Raw genomic sequence first — 23,533 nt, 5'->3', positions numbered from 1 at the left:
CTACTTTTATTAAAACTTGTAGAATAACCATCAATCAATAGTTTAGAAACTAAAATCAAATTCCATCTAATGGAAGGTACATAAAGACAATTATTTAAACGTAAATATCCTCCTGAAAATGCTAGTAGTAGATCACCCACAGCTTGGACTGCAACTGTTGCATCCGTTCCAACCTATAGGTAGAGTTCGCCCTTAGTTAACCTTCTGTTTTTCCTGAACCCCTGCAAAACATTGCATACGTGTGAGGTTGCACCAGTATCCACACACCAGGAATAAGTAGGACCAATCAAATTGGTTTTTACAACAAAGATTTGCATCATACCTTCAGAAGTCTTGTTGGTTGCTAAGTAATCCCTGCAATTAGCTTCCAGTGACCAACTTTTCCACAGTGGAAGCATGCATCATTGGATTTAGTTGACTTCTTCTTGAAAGTTTTCTTGTTCTTGACTTTGAAAATGTTTTTCTTGGAACCTTGGCCTTTACCTTTCTTTTTCTTTGCCTTTCGGTTTATGAGTTGAGACTACATTAGCTTCAAATAAGAAAGAGAATTCTTTTATTCTTTTTCTTAAGATCCACAGTAGATTGAAGATGATTCAATAATTCTATCAACGTCATTGACAGTTTATTCATATGGTAATTCATGACAAAGTCATTGAATGATGGTGGTAGGGATGCTAACACTATGCCGACTTGCGACTCAGCATCTAACATGGCCCCCAAAACTTCGAGCTCATTTAGATAACCCATCATCTTCAACATATCTCTAACTGGGGTTCTTTCCACCATTTTTGTGGAAACCAGGCCCTTAATCATTATTTGTCTGGCATTGTGATTTTGTTGTCCAAACATCTCCCTAAGATTGTACATAATATCCATGGATGACGCCATTCGAACATGCTGTTGTTGTAACACGTTCAACATCGACCCAAGGATATTGCACTTAGCCATTTGATCATCTTCATGCCATTTTGTAGCTCTGTCCCTGACATCCTGGGGAGCATCATGACCAGGCAACTCAGGTGCCTTAGTAGTCAAGACCCAATGAACTCTCATTGTTGTGAGCACTAGGGTTAAGTTCCTCTTCCAGTTCACGTAATTTGGACCAGTAAGGTTGTTGTCCTCAGGAATCCTAGCTAATGGATTGACGGATGCCAGATCTATTGCAAAGGAAAGAGGCATAAAATTAGCAAGACAAACCATTTTAGATTTATCATGACATGTAACCATTAGATATGGGTTTTTGATCTGTAATGGTACTGCCCATTGTTTGTCACATTTATGTGCCCCTCAAACACATAAATCAAGAGAAATAACATGATTTCTCCAATGGGCATCGGATGCTCATTAACAATAACTTTGTTATGTACGAGTGGATTCATCTAATCCATCATATTATTAATATGATATCCTATTTGATTTTGGCCTCCAAGCATCGCAGTGTATCTATCCTTTGGGCATCAACACTCTTTGCTTGGTTAAGTTAACACCCATTGCCTCGGAACCATTTTACAAAACGTACTAGCTTCTGCTTTGGCATATGACTAATGTATTTTGCAAATATCACTTATCATTATAGGAATCTATTAGTTACTCTAGATAGAAAATCAAGATCGGCTTCTGCTTTGGCATATGATCGTCTTGTTTCCCAGTATTTTAAGTGGGAGAAAAATATTCGGACTACCATATTAGCTACTGATTTTGCCTAGAATACGCCCAAATAATATTTGAAAATTTTAATCTTGAGCTATAAATTTTTCTCACAACTTTGGGGCCATTTCGAAATAAATTCCCGAAATAAAAATCAGCAAAAGGCTACACTTTTGCCCTAACTTGTAAAAATCATATCTCCCAATCCTCTCATCGGATTTTGATGATTCTTGATGCATTGGACTCGTATTCGAGTCTAATTTTTAACCATAAATGTTGATCAAATAAAAAATCACAACGAGTAGATTGAAATTATAGATCTTTACACAATAATTCATATGTTGATTAATTAACACTACGGACTAACAACCTCAGATAGTAGGGATAGAACGTCCGGACTCACAGCGGATATACCGTATGATATATCTTCGGTTAGTTTAATCCCCTAATCTGAGCCCTAGTTGCTTTGATATCACTTGAAGGAAGGTTATCCCCTTCCGGCAAGATCACTATGCACAACGGAACAGAAATCGGATAGAACTTTAAAATTTTCTTTTGATCTTGCTTTTGTCCAAGATCCTAGAGTCTGGATTAGTTAATTAATTTAATCAAACATAAATAAATACCTCTTTGAAGAAGAAATCTTGGAATCACGCTTCTTAATCTACTCCTCGAACGGTTGCGATCGTTCTAAACGCCACAGACCCCGCAAGTTGAACCGATAGATTCTTTTTCTTTGCTTAGACTATTGTGGATGTGAATAACTCTTATTCACCTATTTAAGGTCTGATCTAATCAGTACCTTTATTGTAGAGAATAGAGAAATTGATTTGAAGCCTTTCTCTTCGAAACTAGTTCAATTGGAAGAGAAATAAAGAGAGAGAGAGAGAGAGATGGAAAACTATTTTTCGAAGGGAGGAAGCAAGGGAGAACAAATTTATGAGTATTTCTCACTTGAAATTTGATTCTCCCCTCTCTCTTTTATATAAATTAGAGTTTTGATTTTATAAATCCTTATTTCTCTCCCAATTCCAATCCAATTGAGAAACCGACTTGAATTAAGACTCCTCCAGTGAATGGGACTCTCCCAAACCTCCAAGTCTATGTGGGGACACTAAAGATACATGAGAGAACATGAATGGAGGCCTCCCTCTAGCCCTTGTGGCCTTATCTCATAAGAGTTGGTGCTGGAAATAATTTGCTTACTTTGTAAATCCTACAATTTAGCAATTCTTATCCAACAAGGAGTTTGAGTGCAACTCAAAGTCCTTGAGCAATTGGGATACTTTCCCAAGCTCTCCAACTGATTTAGGAGTGTTGTGGGCCTCACAACCCTTATCCAAATGTGTAATCCTATCCCAATTCCCAATTTCGTTCCAATTCTGCAACTTTTACAAAACCGATTTGAGAATAACTATCCTCATTTGGATTACACATTATTATGATTATTATTACTCAAATTAATAATACATAATAATATATAATAATTAATTAATTAATTAATAATATAATTGATTAATAACTCACATCCAATGGGAGTTATTTCGGCTCCAATTTGTCTTCAAAAAATTCTCTTACTGTCTCTTGTTACTTACTTAACAAAGACACACATATATATATATATATATATATATATATATACATATATCAACATATATATCCACATTAATCTAACAGATCATATCCGTCCGTCCAATTACAAAAAATGCGGAACCCTAATCCATTTGGATGTTACTGGGTCATTCGAGTTGTGAGTGGGATCGTCGTAGGGATCAGATGGTCAATCCTGCAGAACTCTATGGTGGGCCCCACTGCGATCTCGGTTTGTAATTAAACTACACTCGCATTAGGTTAGTGGCCTCCATCGAGACGTAACCCTGAAGATGACCGTCAGATCATCTTACCCCTAATCACATCATGTATGTGCAAGTCGTTTCTTCGTAACCACATCTACGGAGTTGAGTCATACGGGAGGTGGACACCATTTACCCCCTTGGCGCACTCTTGATATACCATTTCCGTCAAGCAGTGTTCGGCCTCCAAACGCATTTGTAAAATCTTTTGAAAACAATTCAATATTTCATAAAACTTTCCGATAAACATTTTATCAAATCCGCTTTGCCAGGATATTTAATACGCCTACCGCTCTGACAAAATTGTAGATGTCAATCCCTAAATTTTAGGGTGAAGAATCCCTTGTTTAGTATCACTATTGGTCTCGAGGGTTTGCTCCAGAATATAGCTCTATTCAAATGTGACTCTAAAATAGAATCACTATAAGATAGACTAAGACCCTAGAAACGGTCGACAGACCAATAAGATCCCTCAGGTCTAAGGACATGTAAAAGGGACCTGTCTGAAAGAACAGCTTTATAGTTTATTGTCCACAAGTTGTTCTTTATTTGATCTGGTTTGGTTACGCGATCCAATCGTCGCACCCACTCTTCTTGCTTAGGGTCCACTACCGAGATGACCGAGATAAGTCACCTCACGTCACGTGCATGTAGGCAAGACTGGTGCTAGTTTTATACAGAAAGAGATGTCTAGTCTCTTTCCTAACTAGGAACTATTAAGGCTTGCATAGAACTGAGATGCCATATCTCCTTGCTCCCTTGGATCTGTGAATCCTTTGAGCACGGCATTTCTACTATGCTACCTAAGGACGAACATGTGTCAATAAAATAAGCACATCACACATTCATAAACGTAAATACCCATTCAAGTCATGAAATAAATCTTTATTTATTAAAAAAATGTCATCCTATTGGCTTTCCAGAGCATATACTCTAACAATTTTTTCTCTTGGAATTTTTGTAGCCCAAACCGGCCATTACATTAGAAAAGTTCTTCTTAAGAATTTCATCAAGCTCAAATTTATCACACGAGAACTTTAGTTGGAGCTTATGATTATTGAAATACAAGGTGATAACCCAAGAGGGAGTGAATTGGCTAATTAAAATTTTGGGGCTTAATTAAGAGGATTATTAAAATTAATTTACTAATTAAGCACTAGTTAATCTAACCCTTGTTCAAATAATCAATATAGTAAAATCTAGGGTTTAGATGTTACTTTAAGTCTATATACTCTAACCATTGTTCAATAAACCATAAATGCAATTAAAGGGTAAAGATTACCAATCACCAAGTGCCAAGATGGGGAGAAGAGAAGGCATCCACAAGGCATGAAATTTGTAGGGGTAACGGCCACAACTTGACCTACCCCACTCTTCCAAGTTTACCTCCTTGGGCGCTCCACTAAATATGAGATTCTTCAACGGGCGAATCTCCAAGCTGTACACCCAACTTCTCCAACTCCAAAGGGTACAAACCCTTCTTGCACAAAGCCTTGAGAGGGGACACACCCTCTTACAACGTCTTCACCTTTCTTAATGAGCCGAAGAGTAGACCCTCACAATGTCTTCACCTTTTTACTGGGCCGAAGAGAAGACCCTCAAATACAATGAAGAAATAAAATAAAAAACTCTCAATGCCTCTTGAATAGGCAGATTACAAATCTTGTATGGCTCACAAAAACTCCAAGAAAGATAAAATGTAAAGCCTATGGAGTACATCTTGATAGAATAAAAAAATCAAGTTCAAGGAGGTTTAGCTTTTGATAGAAAAGTTCTTAGCACAAGAAAAATGGGATTTGATCTTTCTAAAATGTTCAAAAGCTTGTTTAGATAGATTTTGATCATGTATATATAGTGTATTTGAAAATATGACCGTTTGGGGGTAAAACCGTAAAAACCTGGCTTGAAAAAGTCAAGCAGAAAACGTCCCAACGGCTAGTTTGCCCGACCGTCGCGGTCGACTGAGCCACCACGGTTGCCAGCCCCTATCAGACACCCTTTTATATTTTCAAATTTCTTACCGTCACAGTCGACCGGCCCCATGGCGGTCGTCAGGCGAGGTCAACCTGTCCGCTCAAAAATTCGGCTAAAAAACCTATCTGCGGTCGTCCGCCAAGACCAACCTGTCCGCTCAAAAATTCGGCTAAAAGCCGTTTGGGAACGATCTTTGTTCCTTCGCCTTAGAATCCATTCGAAAATGATATCTCATTCTCTCATTGCCCGTTTGTGAGCGGCGCCGCATCATAATCATCCTTTGTTCTGGGGTGCAAGATTTTGCACCCAGAATAAACCCGATTCTCCATTATTCTAAACTGCCATCTCATGGTGTTTAGAGTAAATGATTTTTGATATATGTTCAAATTCTAGGATTTCATCTAGGGTCTTGCATTATGTTAGGTTGCATTGTGTCTAGGGAGTCTTTTGTCGATCAAAGCTACGCAAAATGGCTCTGTCACTTTTGCTTTGGTATTCGATGACTACGTCATCTCTACCAAAGAGGGGCATCTGTAGACACCCCCATTTTGCTCCGCTCTGATCAACAAAGAAATCAATATTTTGTTATTGGTCTTTTTCAGTGTTTTCCATTCTCATGTCCGCTCCCTATGTTTTCTCGATCTTTTCGGTCATGTCGGCCATGTTCTGCGTTTTTCCGATAAGTGGTGAGAAAGGGTTATTCGCAAAAACCTAAACAAGAGAGAATTTGGACCCATTGGGTGGGCCCGCCTTGAACATGTCGATGGAATGGGATCAAGCAGGTGTGCCCTGCATTGAGGTTCATGAAAAATATGAGTTTTGAGCTTATTGAATCTAAGAAATAAAATCGCTTTCCATGGGTGGACCCTCCAAATCGACTGACCCATTAAAAATCTGTGGGCCCTATCCAAAGTGATTTTATTTTATCTTGTCATTTTGAGTCCCACTTAAAGATGGAATGCTGGGTGTTGATAATTAGATGAAATTTGTCAAATTTATGTGGGGCCCATGATTAAAAGCATTGAAATTTAATGGAAATGATTTGGTAGGACATAATTCATTTATGCTACGACCCAACAATCGGATAGCTAGGATCATTATATAGAAATGATTTAGGTGGTCACAATTAATCTATGGTTTGGCTCATCATTTGGATGGACTAGATCATCAGAGGGAAGTAATTTGCGGGATATGACCCATCTATGGCTCGTTAAATGACCATTTTGGATCATCTTATGGGGATGGTGTGGATCATTCCAAATGGGCTCTATCCCAAATTCGGCCACCATGTGTGGGCCTTGCTTATTGTGCATTTTTCCATCCTAAAATGGGCCACCATGGGTGGGCCTTATTTAAGAATGGATCCAATCAAGAGTTAACCGTTTGGGTTGGGTTATAAATAGAAATTCTCGTGGGAAAGAAGAATCCCTTGACTGATGAGAATTGCCCATAAGTAATAAAATATTGCTAAGCATGAGTGGCAGCAAAGAAAGAAGCTTCCTTTATAAATAACATCATCGGAATTATACATAGAAAGGATGTCATATAAGCAGTTGGAATTTGGTGGTATTTTGGGGAAGCAGAGAAGCAGGGAAAGAGATTTTTGATAAGGAAAAAGGAGGAGGAGCGAGAGGAGGACACTCTGTTTCGTTCGACCAGCAGCCAAAAATAAAAAACGAAAAAAAAAAGTGAGAGGAGGCAACAGAAGATCCAAGGTTTTCCCCCCTCCTACACCATAATCTGTTTTCCTTCATCTCCCACACCATCCACGGTTTTCCCCTCTCCCTCTCTCTGTTTTCTTCTTCCACTCGTTCACTCCCTCGGTTTTCATCTCTCTGTTAACTTGTTTTCCATTCTCACGTCCCCCATCTCTCATCTCTCTCATTCATATTTCCTCCAAACAGAAAGAAAAAAGAACGAAAAAAGGAAAACAAAAACAGAGTATATTACTCTCTGTTTTTTTCTTGGGTTTTCTTTTCCTCCCACTCTCCCTCTGTTTCTTGCTCATCCCCTCACAATCTCCCCTCTCCTTCAAACAATCCTTTCATCTTCCCTTCAGAGCCCTCTCGATCTCGCACCCACATTCTATAAAAAAAAAACAGAGTGTCTCTCTGTAAATCTTTATTTATCTGTCTTTCGTTTTCTCTGCATTACTCTCACACTCACCTTCTCGGTCACTCTTGCAATCTCTGTCTCGCTCTCTCTTGCATTGCTCTCTCTCGCACTCTACATCTGTCTCGCTCTCTCTCGCACTATACATCTCTCTGCCTTTCTCTCGCACTCTACATCTCTCGGCCTCTCTCTCTCTCTCTCTCTATCTCTCTGCCACTCGCACTCTACATCTCTCGGCCTCTCTCTCTCTCTCTATCTCTCTCTTTCTCTCCCTCCCCCTATCTCTCTATCCCTCTTCACAGTGGTTATAAAAAAAATAAAAAAAAAAGAGAAGAAGAAAGAAAGAGACGAAAGCGGAGCGGATCGACCGTCGGCGGGATTTTTCGGACTCTTCGGCTCTTGGATTCGGCGAGGATCTCCATCACAGGTTGGGTGCACTATTCTCAGATTTTTCCAAGATTATTTGGTATTTTTTATGTATTTTTGCATGGTTTTTAATATTTAATTGAATTTAATTCAATATTAAATGTGTGTGCTCAAAATCATGATATACATGAGTGTTTCAATTCCGATTCGTCTCGAAATTTAATGCACTAATTTATCTAAATAGAGTAAAATAACCATCGGATCGGATCGGACATTGGATCAAAGGATTTCGAAAGTTTGAGTGAAGAGTGGAATTTCAATAAAAATAATGGCTGAGAAATTACAAAATTTGAAAAATTAGCTATCTCAGGATGATTTATTTTGTGGAATTTTAAATTTTTCTTGTGTTCATCACATCAGAACAAGATTAAAGGACATTTTCCGGAGTCGTAATTTTCTCAAAAATCATGTTTTAAAAATAGAAAACTCTTCAAAAATATCTTTTTGACGAAGAAAAATAAAATATATAATAAATAGATTCCAAAATTAATGAAATTTAGTGAAAAAATAATATGGTACTGATACATTTTACCATGAATTTTTAAGAATTTTTGGATTTTGTTTGGTATATTATTTGATGCTTTCTTTGAAAACAATCAGATTTTGTGAGATTTTTTACTGACATCAGATCACAATTAAAATTCTCAAAATTTTTACACTAGTCTTATATTCCATATTTCGTACTGCTGTAAAATTTCCAAATGATTTGGATATTTTTTCCTAAAGGATGTAGTGTAAATTCATAATCTAGTCTTAAAATTAAAAAATCCAAAATTGATAGTGACTAGTCTCTAAAATTCCTGAACATCTCACAGAATGCTATGTTTACGCATATCTTACTACTGTAGAAATTTCAATGAATTTAGATTTCTATTTCTAGTAGTTTCTGTGTTATTTTAACCATCTGGTCTCATTATTGTTAAATCAAAAATAAATAGGAGCTTAATATAAAAATCTGTAAAACTCTTCCAATAAGCTACATAAATTCCCATCTTGTTGTTGTAGAAGTTTCAATTCATTTCGAATTCGTTTGCAATAATTTCACTTGTAAAATCACTCATATGGTTTAAAATTGATAAATCCATTGAGAAATTGAAATTAATTAAAAATCATCATAAAATTTCTAAAGAACCCTTAAATTTTTGTCACACATTCACTTCTCAATCCATTGAAACAGAAATCTTAGGATCTTTAGATTTCCCTGGAAAAATGGCCAGTGCATCCATAATCGTATCCCAATTGCAATCGATCTTAGACAATTTGAATATTTAAACTATAGCATGGTATTGGCTCCGAGGTTTACTGTCCATGGAAATCCTGAGATATGCCAGGCAATAAGGTGCTATAACTTAAGTATTAAATTGCACAAGGAAAGAGCGCACGATTCCCTTCCGTGGATGCTATTCTAGGCCGAAATTGGTGAACCCTAGAACCTTTGGTACTCCTTAAATGTTCAGAAACCGAAAATTCTTAAAATCTGAAATTCAATAACTTCAAGAACTTAAATCGATTTGTCTCGTGTCTTTTGGAACTGTTGGATTACAGTTTCCGTCGTAAGAACCATTAGAGCCCAATTTAGGAACACTTACGTCATGTCGTGTCCTAGGTTTTAGGGAGTCTTAGGTTTTAGGGAGTCCTAGAGTTAGGAGTCCAGCCTCATCACGGACGTTTGCTATGGATAGCAACCGTGCCATAGATCTAGTTACACTAGTCACCCAATCTTTCCCTAGGACATGCCTAGTTACCTAGGATGTAGGCTAACTTGCATTAGTCTAAGGGACAATTTGCATTTAGATAGGATCATATAGCATCTTAGATGAAATCCTAAGATAATAAAATCCTCAACTTGAATTAAATAACTTCTCTTAAAACTGTTGAAACAGTCAATCCAGTCTAGGTCGGTGTCTTAGTTGAGTTAGGCATAAGTAGCTTAGCTTAGGTGCACCGAACTACATCGACTCTGATCCCAGTGAGGCTTGGGTACGTAGGCAGCTTGGATGCTTGATGGCATACCAACCGCGAGTCGGCTCCACAACAAATTGTGGGGTTTTGTATATTAATTTTCTTGTAAATTCTTAATTAAATCACTTAGGATTTTTCATGAAATTAGAATTTTAGGAGAACTTTCACCTAGATTGAATCCAGACAAATTAAGAAATCAAGATACACATTTAGGATTCACACTGAAATTAGATCATAGGATGAATGTCACATAGTTCGCACACTAACGAAGAGTTGAATGAGCCATTTAAAATAAATTTAAAAGAGTTAACTTTTGGAATTGAAGACCGATTATCGGGCAGGAATGATGCATGTGGTGGATAACTCCTCATACCTTCCATTCTTATAACCAGGTAGCGAGTCTAGATTTCTGGTTAATTATGGGTCCTAGATCCCACATCTAGGTGGCGACTCTGTCAGTCTCTTTTGTGTGGAATTCGGATTGCCTTAGTGATCACAAGTTCACATAAAAGATGAATTAAAATAATAATAAAAATGCACACGCCAATCGTGTGGGTACGAGAGACCAAGAGAGAGCGTGGCGGCACACGCCCCACCCCTCTCATGGGATCGGGTCCCACATTATCAAAATAGAAAAACTAAGTAAAGTGCATGATAAGCCCTTTTTTTATTTAAAAAGATATACATGTTAAGCACAAATATGGGGGCAGTAGATCATGTAAACATATCATAATGATCTATATAAACATGAATATGATACCTTTTGGCTCTCCCCCTATGTATTTGTCAGAGGCCCTAGGTGAAACCTATGATATAGGGCATGACAAGGTAGAATGGTTGGAAAGGTGATGAGTTTGAACTTGGAACTTTTGGGTAATGAGCAGACAACTCTATTTCAGAGCATGGATATACATTGAACTTATAAAATAACTTTTTAAGTTCCAGTTGCTTGCCCTTAGAGGAATATATATTTGCAAGTGAAAACTCCCCCTAACTATGTGCATCTAATCTAAATGTAATAGTTCAAGACACATAGAACCCATGATTTAATTAATCACCTTTAACCATTCAAATTGCTCCATTCATAAAACAATCACACTTTGAATATGAATGGATGATTATTAGACAAAGGATATGATCTCGAAGAAAATAGTCTAATAAACACATGGATACAAGAATCAAACCAATGGGATACATATCCATGGCAACTAAGGAACATGTACATATATGATAGAACACGATTGAGCTTTATATACATGAACCAATGAAGGAAGAATGATACCACATTTCAATTTAATACATCCTGAAATGATAAAAATGGTATTTGCAAATCTCTCGAAAGAAGCAAAATTAAACTTTGCATTCTTCTATCCAGAACTCTACTGATGAATGTTTAGAAGATCTTAGATCAATGCTTGACCCTTTCTTCCATGTAAGGGAGCATCATTTGACAAATATTTTCGGATCGAGAGATTGGGTAGTTGCTTTAAATCTTTCTCCTTATTCAAATGGTCATCCTTGAGAGGATGAGCACGAAGTGCACATGTCAGCCTTTAGCCATGAGTCTTCAATTTTCTTAGTCTCTTTTCATCCTTCACTGTAGAAAAATGTAGAGATGGACAGAGAAAAGTTGAGTACATCTACCATCTTATTACATCTGGCACAATGGAATGAGACAAGTACCATAGACAAGCTACGAAGGACCTATGATCTGAATAGAGTCCTCCGAAGCTAAAATCTTGGAAGAGATGATGGGACATGATAAGCTCAAAGAGTCAACTCTCTCCTAAGAAATTATCATTGCCCTTTGGTAAAACATATAAGGCAAGGCATGACAATACAGAGCGGCTATAGATATGAATGTTAAGTATAGCCACAGGATCTTATCATGATGAAAGATGAATTTACTTTTAAGAACACATGATAAGAGACTACTTCATAAGCAATGAGATGATCAATTTAAGCACTATCCTATGAAGGAGAGTTCTAGAGATTTTTAAAACTCTAGAACATGATACTTATCATTAGAAATGATGAAACCATAAGAGTACATCCAAGATAAGTATAAAGCCAAAGAAGATATGGCATAGAAGCACAGGCTAAGGAATTTTGTCAAAAATGAGAGATGATCTCAAAATATAAGCATAAGACAAATCCCAACTACCACACATATGAAGCAATAAAGCTCCATATGAGTGAACCCATCACATGTAGTGTGATACCCATATCAACCTATATATGATAAGATGGATAGGACAAATATTACATATATAGTTCCCCCTTTGTCAAAAGACTCATATAAGGTATGAATCTAAAGGGTTGTCCTAACCACAAGCACCAAGGGATTTTGGGGTGAATGATTGATAAACAACCCTTGGGCTACAAATGCTTGATAGCTAGGAATACTCAAGTAATACCAAAAGAAATGACAGCCTAGCAGATCATGCACCCCCTAATTATGTGCATATATATATATATAATAAATATAAGTGACACTTCAATGAACATATGGCTTGTCATGGTGAAGATATTGGCTAGAAGTCAAAGAGATTAAATGTTTTAATTAAAGTGAGTGTACACTCTCCATCTTACTAGGTAAGAGGACTAAGAGTACCAATTGAGTGATTTTTAACTTTAGGTTTGCCATCTTTACCATGTAGCTAATGCTACATAAGGAGAATTAACTATAGATTATATACATATGTCTATTTAGCACAAATCTATAGGACTCAGACAAATGAAAGGTAGACTACAAAGGATTATGTCTGAGAGAGACATTCATGGCTCATGCAAGTGATAATATATCATTTATGGGTAAACATCAGCAAGATATGGCATTTTAAGCCTCCATGGATAGTCTACAATGTTTGGACCCAAGTGACAGGACTCATAGGGTTCATGGTCCAAACAACTATGCTTACATCCACAAACCACCATATAAAAGTAGGGTATTAAGCACCAAGTGCCTAATCCCATGAAAAATCAAAATGTATGGGAGACAAGTGTTCCCATCACAATGCATTGTATGTTAACCACCATAATGTGAGTGCCCAATAATGATACTAGATTCGTATGACATTTTTAATTTTACTCAATATGAGTTTCATACATTGAATCTAGACTCATTTTCAACTTCCAAAATAAACTACCATGACTAGATAGTTTAATCTTAGTCATTAGAGGATATTCATTTTGAGCAATTTTGGAATACATCAATTTTAACCCATCAAGATTTCTTATGTATTTAATGATAATTATCAGGCACACAAGAATGGATTTGAAGCACAACTAAGTGCATAGTAATAGACATGATTACTCACATAGGGCACAAAGGATGTCAAAGAAGGGATTTGAGTGGATTTTCTTAGACATGGCTTTTAACTCATTAATTTTGCTAGAAATGATATTCAAACCAAGTTGAATATTCTAAGATCTAGCAAATGCCAAATTTGTCCAGATAGAGTTCAAATATGGAGGAAATGAACTTGATAGATCAAGTTGAACTCAAGGGCAATTGAGTGGATTTTCAATAAAGTAAACATATGATTTTTCACATTGAATTTTCTATTGTGGATTTTCTTTGTGGATGAATACTAAGTGTAAGAAAATATGAGACAAAGTGTGTGCGCACTTAGACAACATATTCTAGAATGATATTCATTAAAGCACAAAGATATGATGTGATCATTAAAGCACAATTTGCAAAGATACATTCTATTAAAAACATGAATAATGGTATGTATCTAAGCTCAAAAATGTAATGATATGTCATTAAGCACAAGTCAACTAGATGCAAGGAATGTCATATTGAAGTAAGGCATCTAGAAAGAATTCACATGATATATCAATTAAAGCATAACCCCTTATATTTACATATTCAATGAATAGTTTGAGTGGGGAATTTTGGAATCCAAATTGCTTTGGTTCCTACCAAGTTTGTTTACAGGAGTGTATATTTTCCTACCCAAACAAACTTATTTGACTTCACAAATCTAAGCTTACACCTAGATTTGTGATGTCCTAATCTACCACAATAAGTACATGAGTAATGATTGGTAGATGGGGAACATGAAGAACCACAAGAATGTACATGATGAAACAAGTTTGTCTTTCTCTTCTTGCAATCTTTGGTTCTTTATGGAGAGTTCTTCATTTACTAATTTTATCTCATTTACTTGATCTTCAAGGCAATTTATTTGTTGAGATAAATTAGCATTAAGTTTTTCTTCATTTTCACAAACATGTTTATATTTTTTATTTAATTCCTTGTTTGTGTTTTCAAGGCTTTCTTTTTCTTTCTCAAAAGCAATACATCTTTGTATTAAGTCATTATTTTTGTGCATCAAGATTTTGCTTAATTGACTTAATTTCTCATTCCTTTTTAAACTTTCATCCATTTTCATTTTTAAAACATCAATTTGATTCTTAAAGTTGGATATTAAATTTTCAACATTCTCTTTGTTTGCAAAAGATTTTTGAGTCTTTTTTTGTTCAAGAATTTTATTATTTGAAAAGAGATAACCATTTTTCTCATAAATATCTTCAAGTGTGGTCTAAATGTCTTTTGCATTTAAACATGTTGAAATTTTCTCAAAAATATTTGAATTTAAATCACAACACAATAAAATCAATGCTTTTGAGTTTAAGGAAAATTATCTTAAATCATTTTTATTATATTTCCTTGACAAAGAAAATCCCCTTTCACTGACATCTAAAATGTCATAGTCCATGGATTTGAGATAGGCAAGCATTTTCACTTTCCATGCTCTATAATTCGTTCCATCAAAACATGGAGGAATTAGAGCGGACTGGCCTAATTTGAAATCCATTTGGATTGTCACGGATCTTTCTCTTGTTGATTTTTAAAATTTAAAAATCTCTTTAAGAGCCTATGCTTTGATACCAAAAGAAATACAAGGTGACAACACAAGAGGGGGGTGAATTGACTAATTAAAATTTTGGGGCTTAATTAAGAGGATTATTAAAATTAATTTACTAATTAAGCACTAGTTAATCTAACCCTTGTTCAAATAATCAATATAGTGAAATCTAGGGTTTAGATATTACTTTAAGCCTATATACTCTAAGCCTTGTTCAATAAACCATAAATGCAATTAAAGGGTAGAGATTACCAATCACCAAGTGCAAAGAGAGGGAGAAGAGAAGGCATCCACAAGACACGAAATTTATAGTGGTTCGGTCACAACTTGACCTACTCCACTCTTCCAAGTTTACCTCCTTGGGCGCTCCACTAAATATGAGATTCTTCAACGGGCGAATATCCAAGCCGTACACCCGACTTCTCCAACTCCAAAGGGTACAAACCCTTCTTGCACAAAGCTTTGAGAGGGGACACACCCTCTTACAACGTCTTCACCTTTCTTAACGAGCTGAAGAGTAGATCCTTACAATGTCTTCACCTTTTTACTGGGCCGAAGAGAAGACCCTCAAATACAATGAAGAAATAAAATGAAAAACTCTCAATGCCTCTTGAATAGGCAGATTACAAACCTTGTATAGCTCACAAACAGTCCAAGGAAGATAAAATGTAAAGCCTATGAATTACTTCTTGATAGAATGAAAAAATCAAGTTCCAAGAGGTTTAGCTTTTGATGGAGAAGTTCTTAACTCAAGGAAAATGGGATTTGATCTTTCTAAAATATTCAAAAGCTTGTTTAAATTGATTTTAATCATGTATATATAGTGTATTTGAAAATATGACCGTTTGGGGGAGTAAACCGTAAAAAACTGGCTTGAAAAAGTCAAGCAGAAAATGCCCCAACGGCTAGTTTGTCATACCACCGCGGTCGCCCGCCCCTATCGGACGCCCTTTTATATTTTCAAATTTCTTACCGTCGCGGTCGACGGGCCCCATGGCGATTGTCCGACGAGGTCAACCTATCCGCTCAAAAATTCAGCTCAAAAATCTATCTGCTGTCGACCGACCCATTGCGGTTGTCCACCAAGACCAACCTAGATGTTTTCTGGATTTCCAGAAAATCAATCCGCCGTAGACCGGATTGGCTCGGTTGACCGGCCCGATAAATTTCAAGATGTCCTGGACTTCCAGGTTCTATCTCGCGGTCGTCCAGCAAAGCCTGGTCGACCGGCCCTGTGTGAAATCCCATTTTTAAATTTAAAAATCAGGGGCTTTTGGGCCATGGTCTTGGGCTTAAGTTCTAGGTTTTCAAACACATTTTTGGGTGTGTGTATGGTTTTCAAATATGTACAAAGTTAAGTATGAAAACCATTTGAAAACCTTTTGAGAACTCCAAATACATTCTAAAAATGAATACCATGAGTAATCTTGGAATGTGTCGGCTCCTTTGCACTTTCCAGGACTTCTTTAGCTTGAGTGAACATCTTCAACTTGATATGGCTCATGTGACTTCTCCTCCAATCTTCAATGCATGTTGAGGTATATGAGGTGTCACCATCGCATGTTCAACTCCAAGCTCCTTAACACTTGCTAGGAACTTGTGGAATCTTCATGATGAGCTTCTTGATTTGAACATCTTCAAATGAGGATATCTTCACTGTAGGTGCAAGCTCTTGGTTCCTTTGCTCCTTGATCCACAAGCCATGTGTTGTGAAGAGTTGTGTAATAGCGATTATGACATGAAATTCCTGTATACAACACAACACCTCAACGCAACACATCAGTCCATAAATGATAATCAATTTGGTTTGCTAGCATCAAAACAAGAAGGTAAGGTAAATGATTAACCCATGGAAACCCTTGGGCTTACAATTATCTTACTTCAATTCTTTATATTCAAGATAGAGTTTTTCATTATCTTCATATATCTTCTCATTTTCTTCTTTCAACTCTTTACTTTTCAAAACAAGATTATCAATTATTTTAAAGAGTTGTTTTTATAGGCGAGAAGATCTCGTTCCCTTATTACATTTCCAAACTCTTTTGTAATTTTCTCGAGTGAACTCTTTAGGTTCTTTAACCTTGAAACTTCAAGAAGGTGGCTTTCTTGAAACTTTTCACAAGCCTCAAAGTGTTCATCATATGTAAAGGGTTTGTCAATATCATCTTCACTTTCACTTAATTCATTTTCAGAGTTAGGGGGTTCGTCATATACATCTTTCTCATGGGATTCAAGCTCCTTGAAGCATACATTGGGATCTTCTTCTTCACTTGACTCACTTGCGGATGAGCAACTAAGCCCGTCCTAAGTTGCACCAAAACTTTTGTTCTTTTCCTTCTTCTTCCTTCTTGAATTGTCCTCTTATTTGTTTAGAGGGCAATTAGGTCGGAATTGTCCGACTATCTTGCATCTATAGCACCTTGGAGGATCATCTTCTTTTCCATCTTTATCCCTCCATGAGAGCTTATCTTTCTTGAAGCCTCCTTTCTTTCTCCTTGAAAAGTGGCGGAACTTCTTTGTGAGAAGAGCTAAACCTTCTTCTAGATTTTGAAAATTTTCTCCTTCGCTCTCTCTTTCACTATCCGTCTTTGCCTTGAAGGCGACACCCTTCTTTTTTGTGTCATCATTTTGCCCTTAGTGATCCGCTCTCTTCTGCATCTTCATCTCGTCGGTGATGAGAGCCCAACGAGTTCTTCTAGAAGGATGGTGTCGAGATTATTTGCTTCTTTAATAGCGGTGATCTTCGGATCCCAAGAAGGGCAAAGTGATCGAAGTAATTTGTTCACAATCTCTTCATTTGTGTAGACTTTACCTAATCCTTCTAACTCATTTACAATGTTAGTGAATCGAGTATACATTTTGGAAATAGATTCATCATATTTCATTTTGAAAGCTTCAAAATCACTAACAGGAAGATTTATCTTTGTCTTTTTAACTTGAGTGGTTCCCTCATGAGTAGGTTCGAGGGTGGTCCGAATTTCTTTGGCCGTCATGCAATTGGAGACTTGATTAAATTCCTCGAGAGATAATGTACAAAAATTGTGTTTCTCCTTTGGCATTTAACGTAGCTCTCTTCCTTTGAGCGGCCGACCACTCACTTCTATTGGTTGTGGGATGAATATATCCTCAATTAGTTCCCACATCTCATAGTCATGTGATTCAAGAAAGAAAGTCATTCTAGTTTCCCAATAACCGTAGTTTGAACCATTGAAATAAGGTGGTCTAGTTACGGATTGTCCTTCTACATATCCGTGAGAGGTTGCAATGATCTTTTACTCTTGTAAGATTTTGAGAGATCAAAATCCTATGTTAAGAGTCCAAGCTCTGATACCAAGTGAAAATAGACTAGGCAACCTAAGAGGGGGGGTGAATTAGGTTTTATAAAAACTTAGTTAATTTGAAATCTTTGTTTTGAGATAATTTTTCTAAATACCTTAAAGTTACTTAACAAGTGCTTGTAGAAGAAAAGGGTTAAGATATTACCAATGTATTCACAAGATGAAAAAGAGTAGAAGGCACACCAAATGAACACCACGATTTATAGTGGTTCGGTCTACTCAAGCGACCTACTCCACTCTTCTTGAGGTCACACTCAAGGATTTCCACTATCGGAAGACCACACAACGCCCGGCTTCAAGGCTCCTTACAAATACCGAGTCTTTAAACTCACCGAGTCTTTAAACTCACCAAGGGTCACAACCCTTCTCTTACAATGCTAGAAAGAAAGTAAATGCTCTCAAGCCTCTTCAATAGGCAAGTACAAAAGTAATGGCACAATAATCACTCTTGCTTCACCCAAAATGTAAACTTAAAGATTCTCTCTTGGAAGATTAAATGTAATGGCACTAGAGAGAAATAAAATGAATGTAAATCTCACAATCAATGGAAAAATAAGGTTGGTGAGAGTTAAAAGCTTTGGAAGATGGTGGCTAGGATTTTTAGAACACAAGGGTTCATTTTTAGGGTTCCAAAAGTTGTTTATATACCAAGAGAAACAAAAACCCTAATTTTTGGCTTTCAAATGCGTCACAGACGAAGTCCTGGACGTCCGCCAAAAATAGCCGTTTCAAATTCCAGAAATGCGCCAAAGTCTGTCTACGGACGTCCACCGTATCCCGGACGACCGCGATTCTCTCGGTTATTTTTTTTGTCAAAAACTACATGTTAAGACGGACGTCTGCCAATATCCCTGACAACCGCATTCTTCTCGGTTATTTCTTTTGAAATCTAAATGTTCAAACGAACATCTGCAAATGTCCCGAACGTCTGTATTTTCCTCGGCTATCCAGATTTGATTTTTTTTGCTGTGCAGATGGACGTCCGCCAAAACTCCGGATGTCCGTAATTCCTCTGGATACTTAAAACTCAAATTTCTTTGAGGAAATTCATTACAGACTTGGGTCAATTAGCGGGAGTGTGATTCCTAGAAGTATCTAAGTTCCTTTTGACCTCCCTAAATGCCAAATACTCAATCAACCAAGAGAAATCATACAATCTAAGCTTCATCAGTAGCAACTTTTCTTCTGTGCTTCTTGAGTCTTCAATATTCTTCTTTTTGGCTTCATTTGACCTTCAAGATTTGTGCGTCACGATTCCATAGGTCGCTTAGTTTCAATGACTAACGAGATCTGGTAAGTTCAGAAATAAAGGCTCTTTTGGAGTCGATAACGAACCAGTGACTAAGACTCCTGTCATGGAAATGACAAACACTAGTTTTAGTAAGAGGGAATCTCATGGAAATGTTATACACAAGTTGAAACAAGAGATAATACAAACACATCTCTCCCTGGGCTAAGAACTAGCAGCATAACATTTGTAAGAACGGTCGTGGTAAGGTAATCGCATGATTTATCAATAACCCTAAAGGATAGTGGTCACACTCAAAATATTTCAAGTAAAATCTGGCAGCATGACGGCCTTACAAGAGGGTCGTGGTAAGGTAAACTCATGGTTTATCAATAACACTAAAGGGTAAACTCCTGGTCACACTTAGAATGTTTCGGCTAAAATCCGGCAGCATGACGGCCATACAAAGAGATCCCCACAGCTCAACATAAGGGTATATGAATAAAAATTCAGTAATATAGGACTCTCAGCAATGATACTTGCACTAAAATAATGGTGGCAAGATAAGCACACAATCGGTAAATAGCATATGGTCATCGGAGAGAGATTCAATCAAATGAGGGACTGATCATAAACGATGACATTTAACGATGGGTTAGATTAGCGATCAAGATATCGAAGAATAGATCATGGCTATGATAATGATGATTTAAAGACCATTGATCTGATCATAATCTGAATGATGAATAGATTGATTGAATTAGATAAGGATCCATAACTGAGAAGATGGCCCTAATCCAATAATCAATAAATACATATATATAATGAGAAAACATTTCGTACACACTTGTGTAGGTAAGTTACCTACACACTAGCTTAAAATACAGTGGGGGCCCACATTGTTTGGGTGATCCAAACCATTCATTTGAATGGTCCTCACATAGATAGGGTGTCCACAAAAAATCAGATCCATAGGATCATTCCAACCATTTAAACTATGGAGGCAAAAAATGGACTAATTTGTGAAGGTTATTATACACGTCCATTTTACCTCCACAAATCGTAGGGTTGGGATGATCCTATGGATCTGATTTTTTGTGGACACCCTATCTATGTGAGGACTATTCAAATGAATGGTTTGGATCACCCAAACAATGTGGGTCCCCACTGTATTTTAAGCTAGTGTGTAGGTAACTTACCTACACAAGTGTGTAGGAAATGTTTTCTCATATATAATACATATATATACATATATATATATATATATGTATATACAAATACATATATACCCTAACCAGGGGCACCATTCCTAATTCTAATCTAGCGGAGTCAAGAAGGTCTCGACCCATGACTGACTGGTGAGTATACTAAAAGATGAAGCGAGTAGCCACATAAAGCGAACTACTCTTCTATAGTACATAGGTCAAGGCCAGCCTCTAACCTAGGTTAACATGTGCTAGATGCACATGTACATCCTATATGCATACCTGATATAATAATGTCAATGTAAGGCCCAAACATAGGTCTCTATGCTGATCCACAACTCTTATTGTACATCACGAATATCTACGTGATGTACATAGCTATGGATCATTGCTCATAAGTGCTTAGCATTGGGTGTAGATCCCCTCCGGTGTCATGTCCAGGTCATGACTTCCTACTGTCCTGGCGAGATCTACCCCAAGGCCGACACAATATAAATATCAAGATCAAAAAACAATAATGCATGAAGTGAAGTGTGTGCATGCCCTTGTTTTACGCACTTACTTGGTGCCCCTGGATTCTAACGATAAGGTTCCCATTTTTACAATTTTTATCCAATTTTTTTCAAAAGTAATAACAATGGCATTTTTTACAGTATGTTTTGAAGTAATTTGAGGCTGAGATCTATGCATTTTGCTTGATCTTGAACTATTCAGCAAATTATTGCTTGTAATTTGGTTTTTTTAATGTTCTCTGCGTGATTCAAAAGAAAAAAGAGGAGAAAACTCCATTTGTTAAGAGAGAAAGAAATAGCTCTTCCCTGTCCTTATTTTCATTAAAGATATATGTGTCATGACTTGGATATTGATCATCTCTTTTGGTCTGAATTGTCTATGTTATAATTCATCTATATTGATTAGAGACTTAGAGTTCGAGGCAAGTTTGTTGAGATAATTTTAGCATGTTCTAATTCAAATGTTTTTGAAACTATAGCTAGATCTAGGATGTCTTCTGTTCCAGATTATCATGTTATTTTGGATCCTCATTTTATAAATTATATTCCAGAAAGTATAGCTAGATTTAGGAAAGTATAGCTAGATTTAGTAAAGTATAATTGTGCTTATTATAGTGTTATTTTGGATCCTCATTTTACATATTTTCAGTTTATCATGTTTTGAAATTTGGATGTTGACTGCTTGATTTTTTTTACTGAACTTTAGTAATTGGATCCAAATTTATTTTGTTCTCGTTTAATGAAGTAACGCATATGACTTATAACTCTTGAACCTGGACCGAATCATTTGGCTAATGTGTTTCATACTAATAATTCAATGTGCATTGTAGATGGGATCTGGATCAGATTCTTTAGCTTGAGTCCTTAATATTTTCAATTCATTTTGTATGGTAATTAGGGGTTCAGTTCAACCTGAGAAGTAGTTTAGTTGCTTATTTTTTCCTTATAAGTAAGTTTATCATCATTTACTCATTCATGTGTAGAACATTATTTGTTTATATAGATTTGTATTGATCCATGATGCGAGCAATTTTGTGTTATGGCTGAAATGTTTTGCAAAATAAAAGAAAAGGTTCATATATGGAAAGGTTTGACTCTTTTAATTAACTCATTGGGAATATGATTTGTCATTTGGATTCGATTCATTCTTAAGCAATTAAGGCCACTTCATCTTGTATTTAAGTAGTTTAATTCAATTTGTTGTCCTTTTACAATCTTATATAAGGATTCATAGTAACACAATTGGGTTTAACAGTCATATTTAAAAAAAAAAAGAGATCTCTTGGTTAATTTGCTCTTATGGAATTAATCTGAGAGAATTTGTATGATAATAACAATAGGGTCGTGGGAGTATCATTCTATTAGTAAAATCTTTCACATCATTAATATTAATACTACTATAACTGGGAATCAATTCATATGAAATTTGTTATATCTTGCATGTACAGCTTTCTTTTGATCCTTTTCGGAAGCAAAAATAACACTAATTAAGTGAAAGATAAGATGGATTGTGGAATGCTTAGTTATGATTATACTGATGTCATCTTTGTCATAGCCTATCATTCGGATGTTAGTATAATCATGTCTTTATTATTGTGCAAATATAGTATATTTTTTTGGTTTGAAGAAACTGTTGTATTAGAAAACTCCTATTTTGTTTAAATGTTGAAAGAACCCTTAAATTTGAGCTATAAGTTTAAATTTTAGCTCTGTTTATAGAAAGTGTGATAAATTGAGATTTAAAGGTATAGAGTTTTATCTTCAAAAGCCTAAAATTAATCTGTACATTTATGCTCATTCTTCCTAGTTGATACAGGTTGGAAATTGAAATTCATTTTACCTCAAATTTTGACATAGTTCTTAAAATCAAGGATGGGGTATATATTTGTTCTTTAGTTTGAATCACCCCTTCTCATGTTTGGACTTACATTGCTGAGAGAGTTGGGACTTTTTTAAGGCAAGATTGATCTTAGGTAATTCATTAAGGTCAATTATGCAATTTCAGGGGTTTTCTTTGATAAGCTTCATATGTTGCAGGGGCAAGAGTTATCTAGAACCCATCCTTTAGGAGACTTGCTAAGTCCTAGTAGCATCCCTTACTTCCTCCTTCCTTTAAAAGACCTGCTTAATCTTTTATACATATCCTCTTTATCATTGCAGGGGCGATGATATAGACACATGGAGCTCACTCCTTTAGGAGACTATCCTAGTCTCATTAGCAAGTTATTCATAGGAAACTCACCTAGTCTCATGTTAGAACACTCCACTTATTAAGTTAAAGACTAACTTAGTCTTTTAAATGCCCTATTCCTATTTATCATTGCAAGGGCAATGATAAGGTTACTTGGAGCCCTTCCATATGAGACAGGCTTTGTCTCATTAGTGATAGTTGTCTC

The 23,533-nt window shown here is 36.3% G+C and overlaps 1 protein-coding gene across 1 annotated transcript; it reads right to left on the bottom strand.

The window, feature by feature from the left end:
• Nucleotides 1–531: 531 nt before the first annotated feature.
• On the bottom strand, nucleotides 532–1,200 carry LOC143850301 (uncharacterized). The gene has a single exon (XM_077359559.1). It carries the CDS (start codon nucleotides 1,198–1,200, stop codon nucleotides 532–534), a length of 669 nt encoding a protein of 222 aa, XP_077215674.1.
• Nucleotides 1,201–23,533: the final 22,333 nt, after the last annotated feature.

The sequence above is a fragment of the Tasmannia lanceolata genome, unplaced genomic scaffold, assembly GCF_043159265.1.
Source record: "Tasmannia lanceolata isolate RefF3 unplaced genomic scaffold, GAP_Taslan_0.1 ptg000018l, whole genome shotgun sequence".
In the NCBI taxonomy this organism is placed as follows: Eukaryota; Viridiplantae; Streptophyta; class Magnoliopsida; order Canellales; family Winteraceae; genus Tasmannia; species Tasmannia lanceolata.
This window is presented reverse-complemented; position numbering and strand designations above follow the sequence as displayed.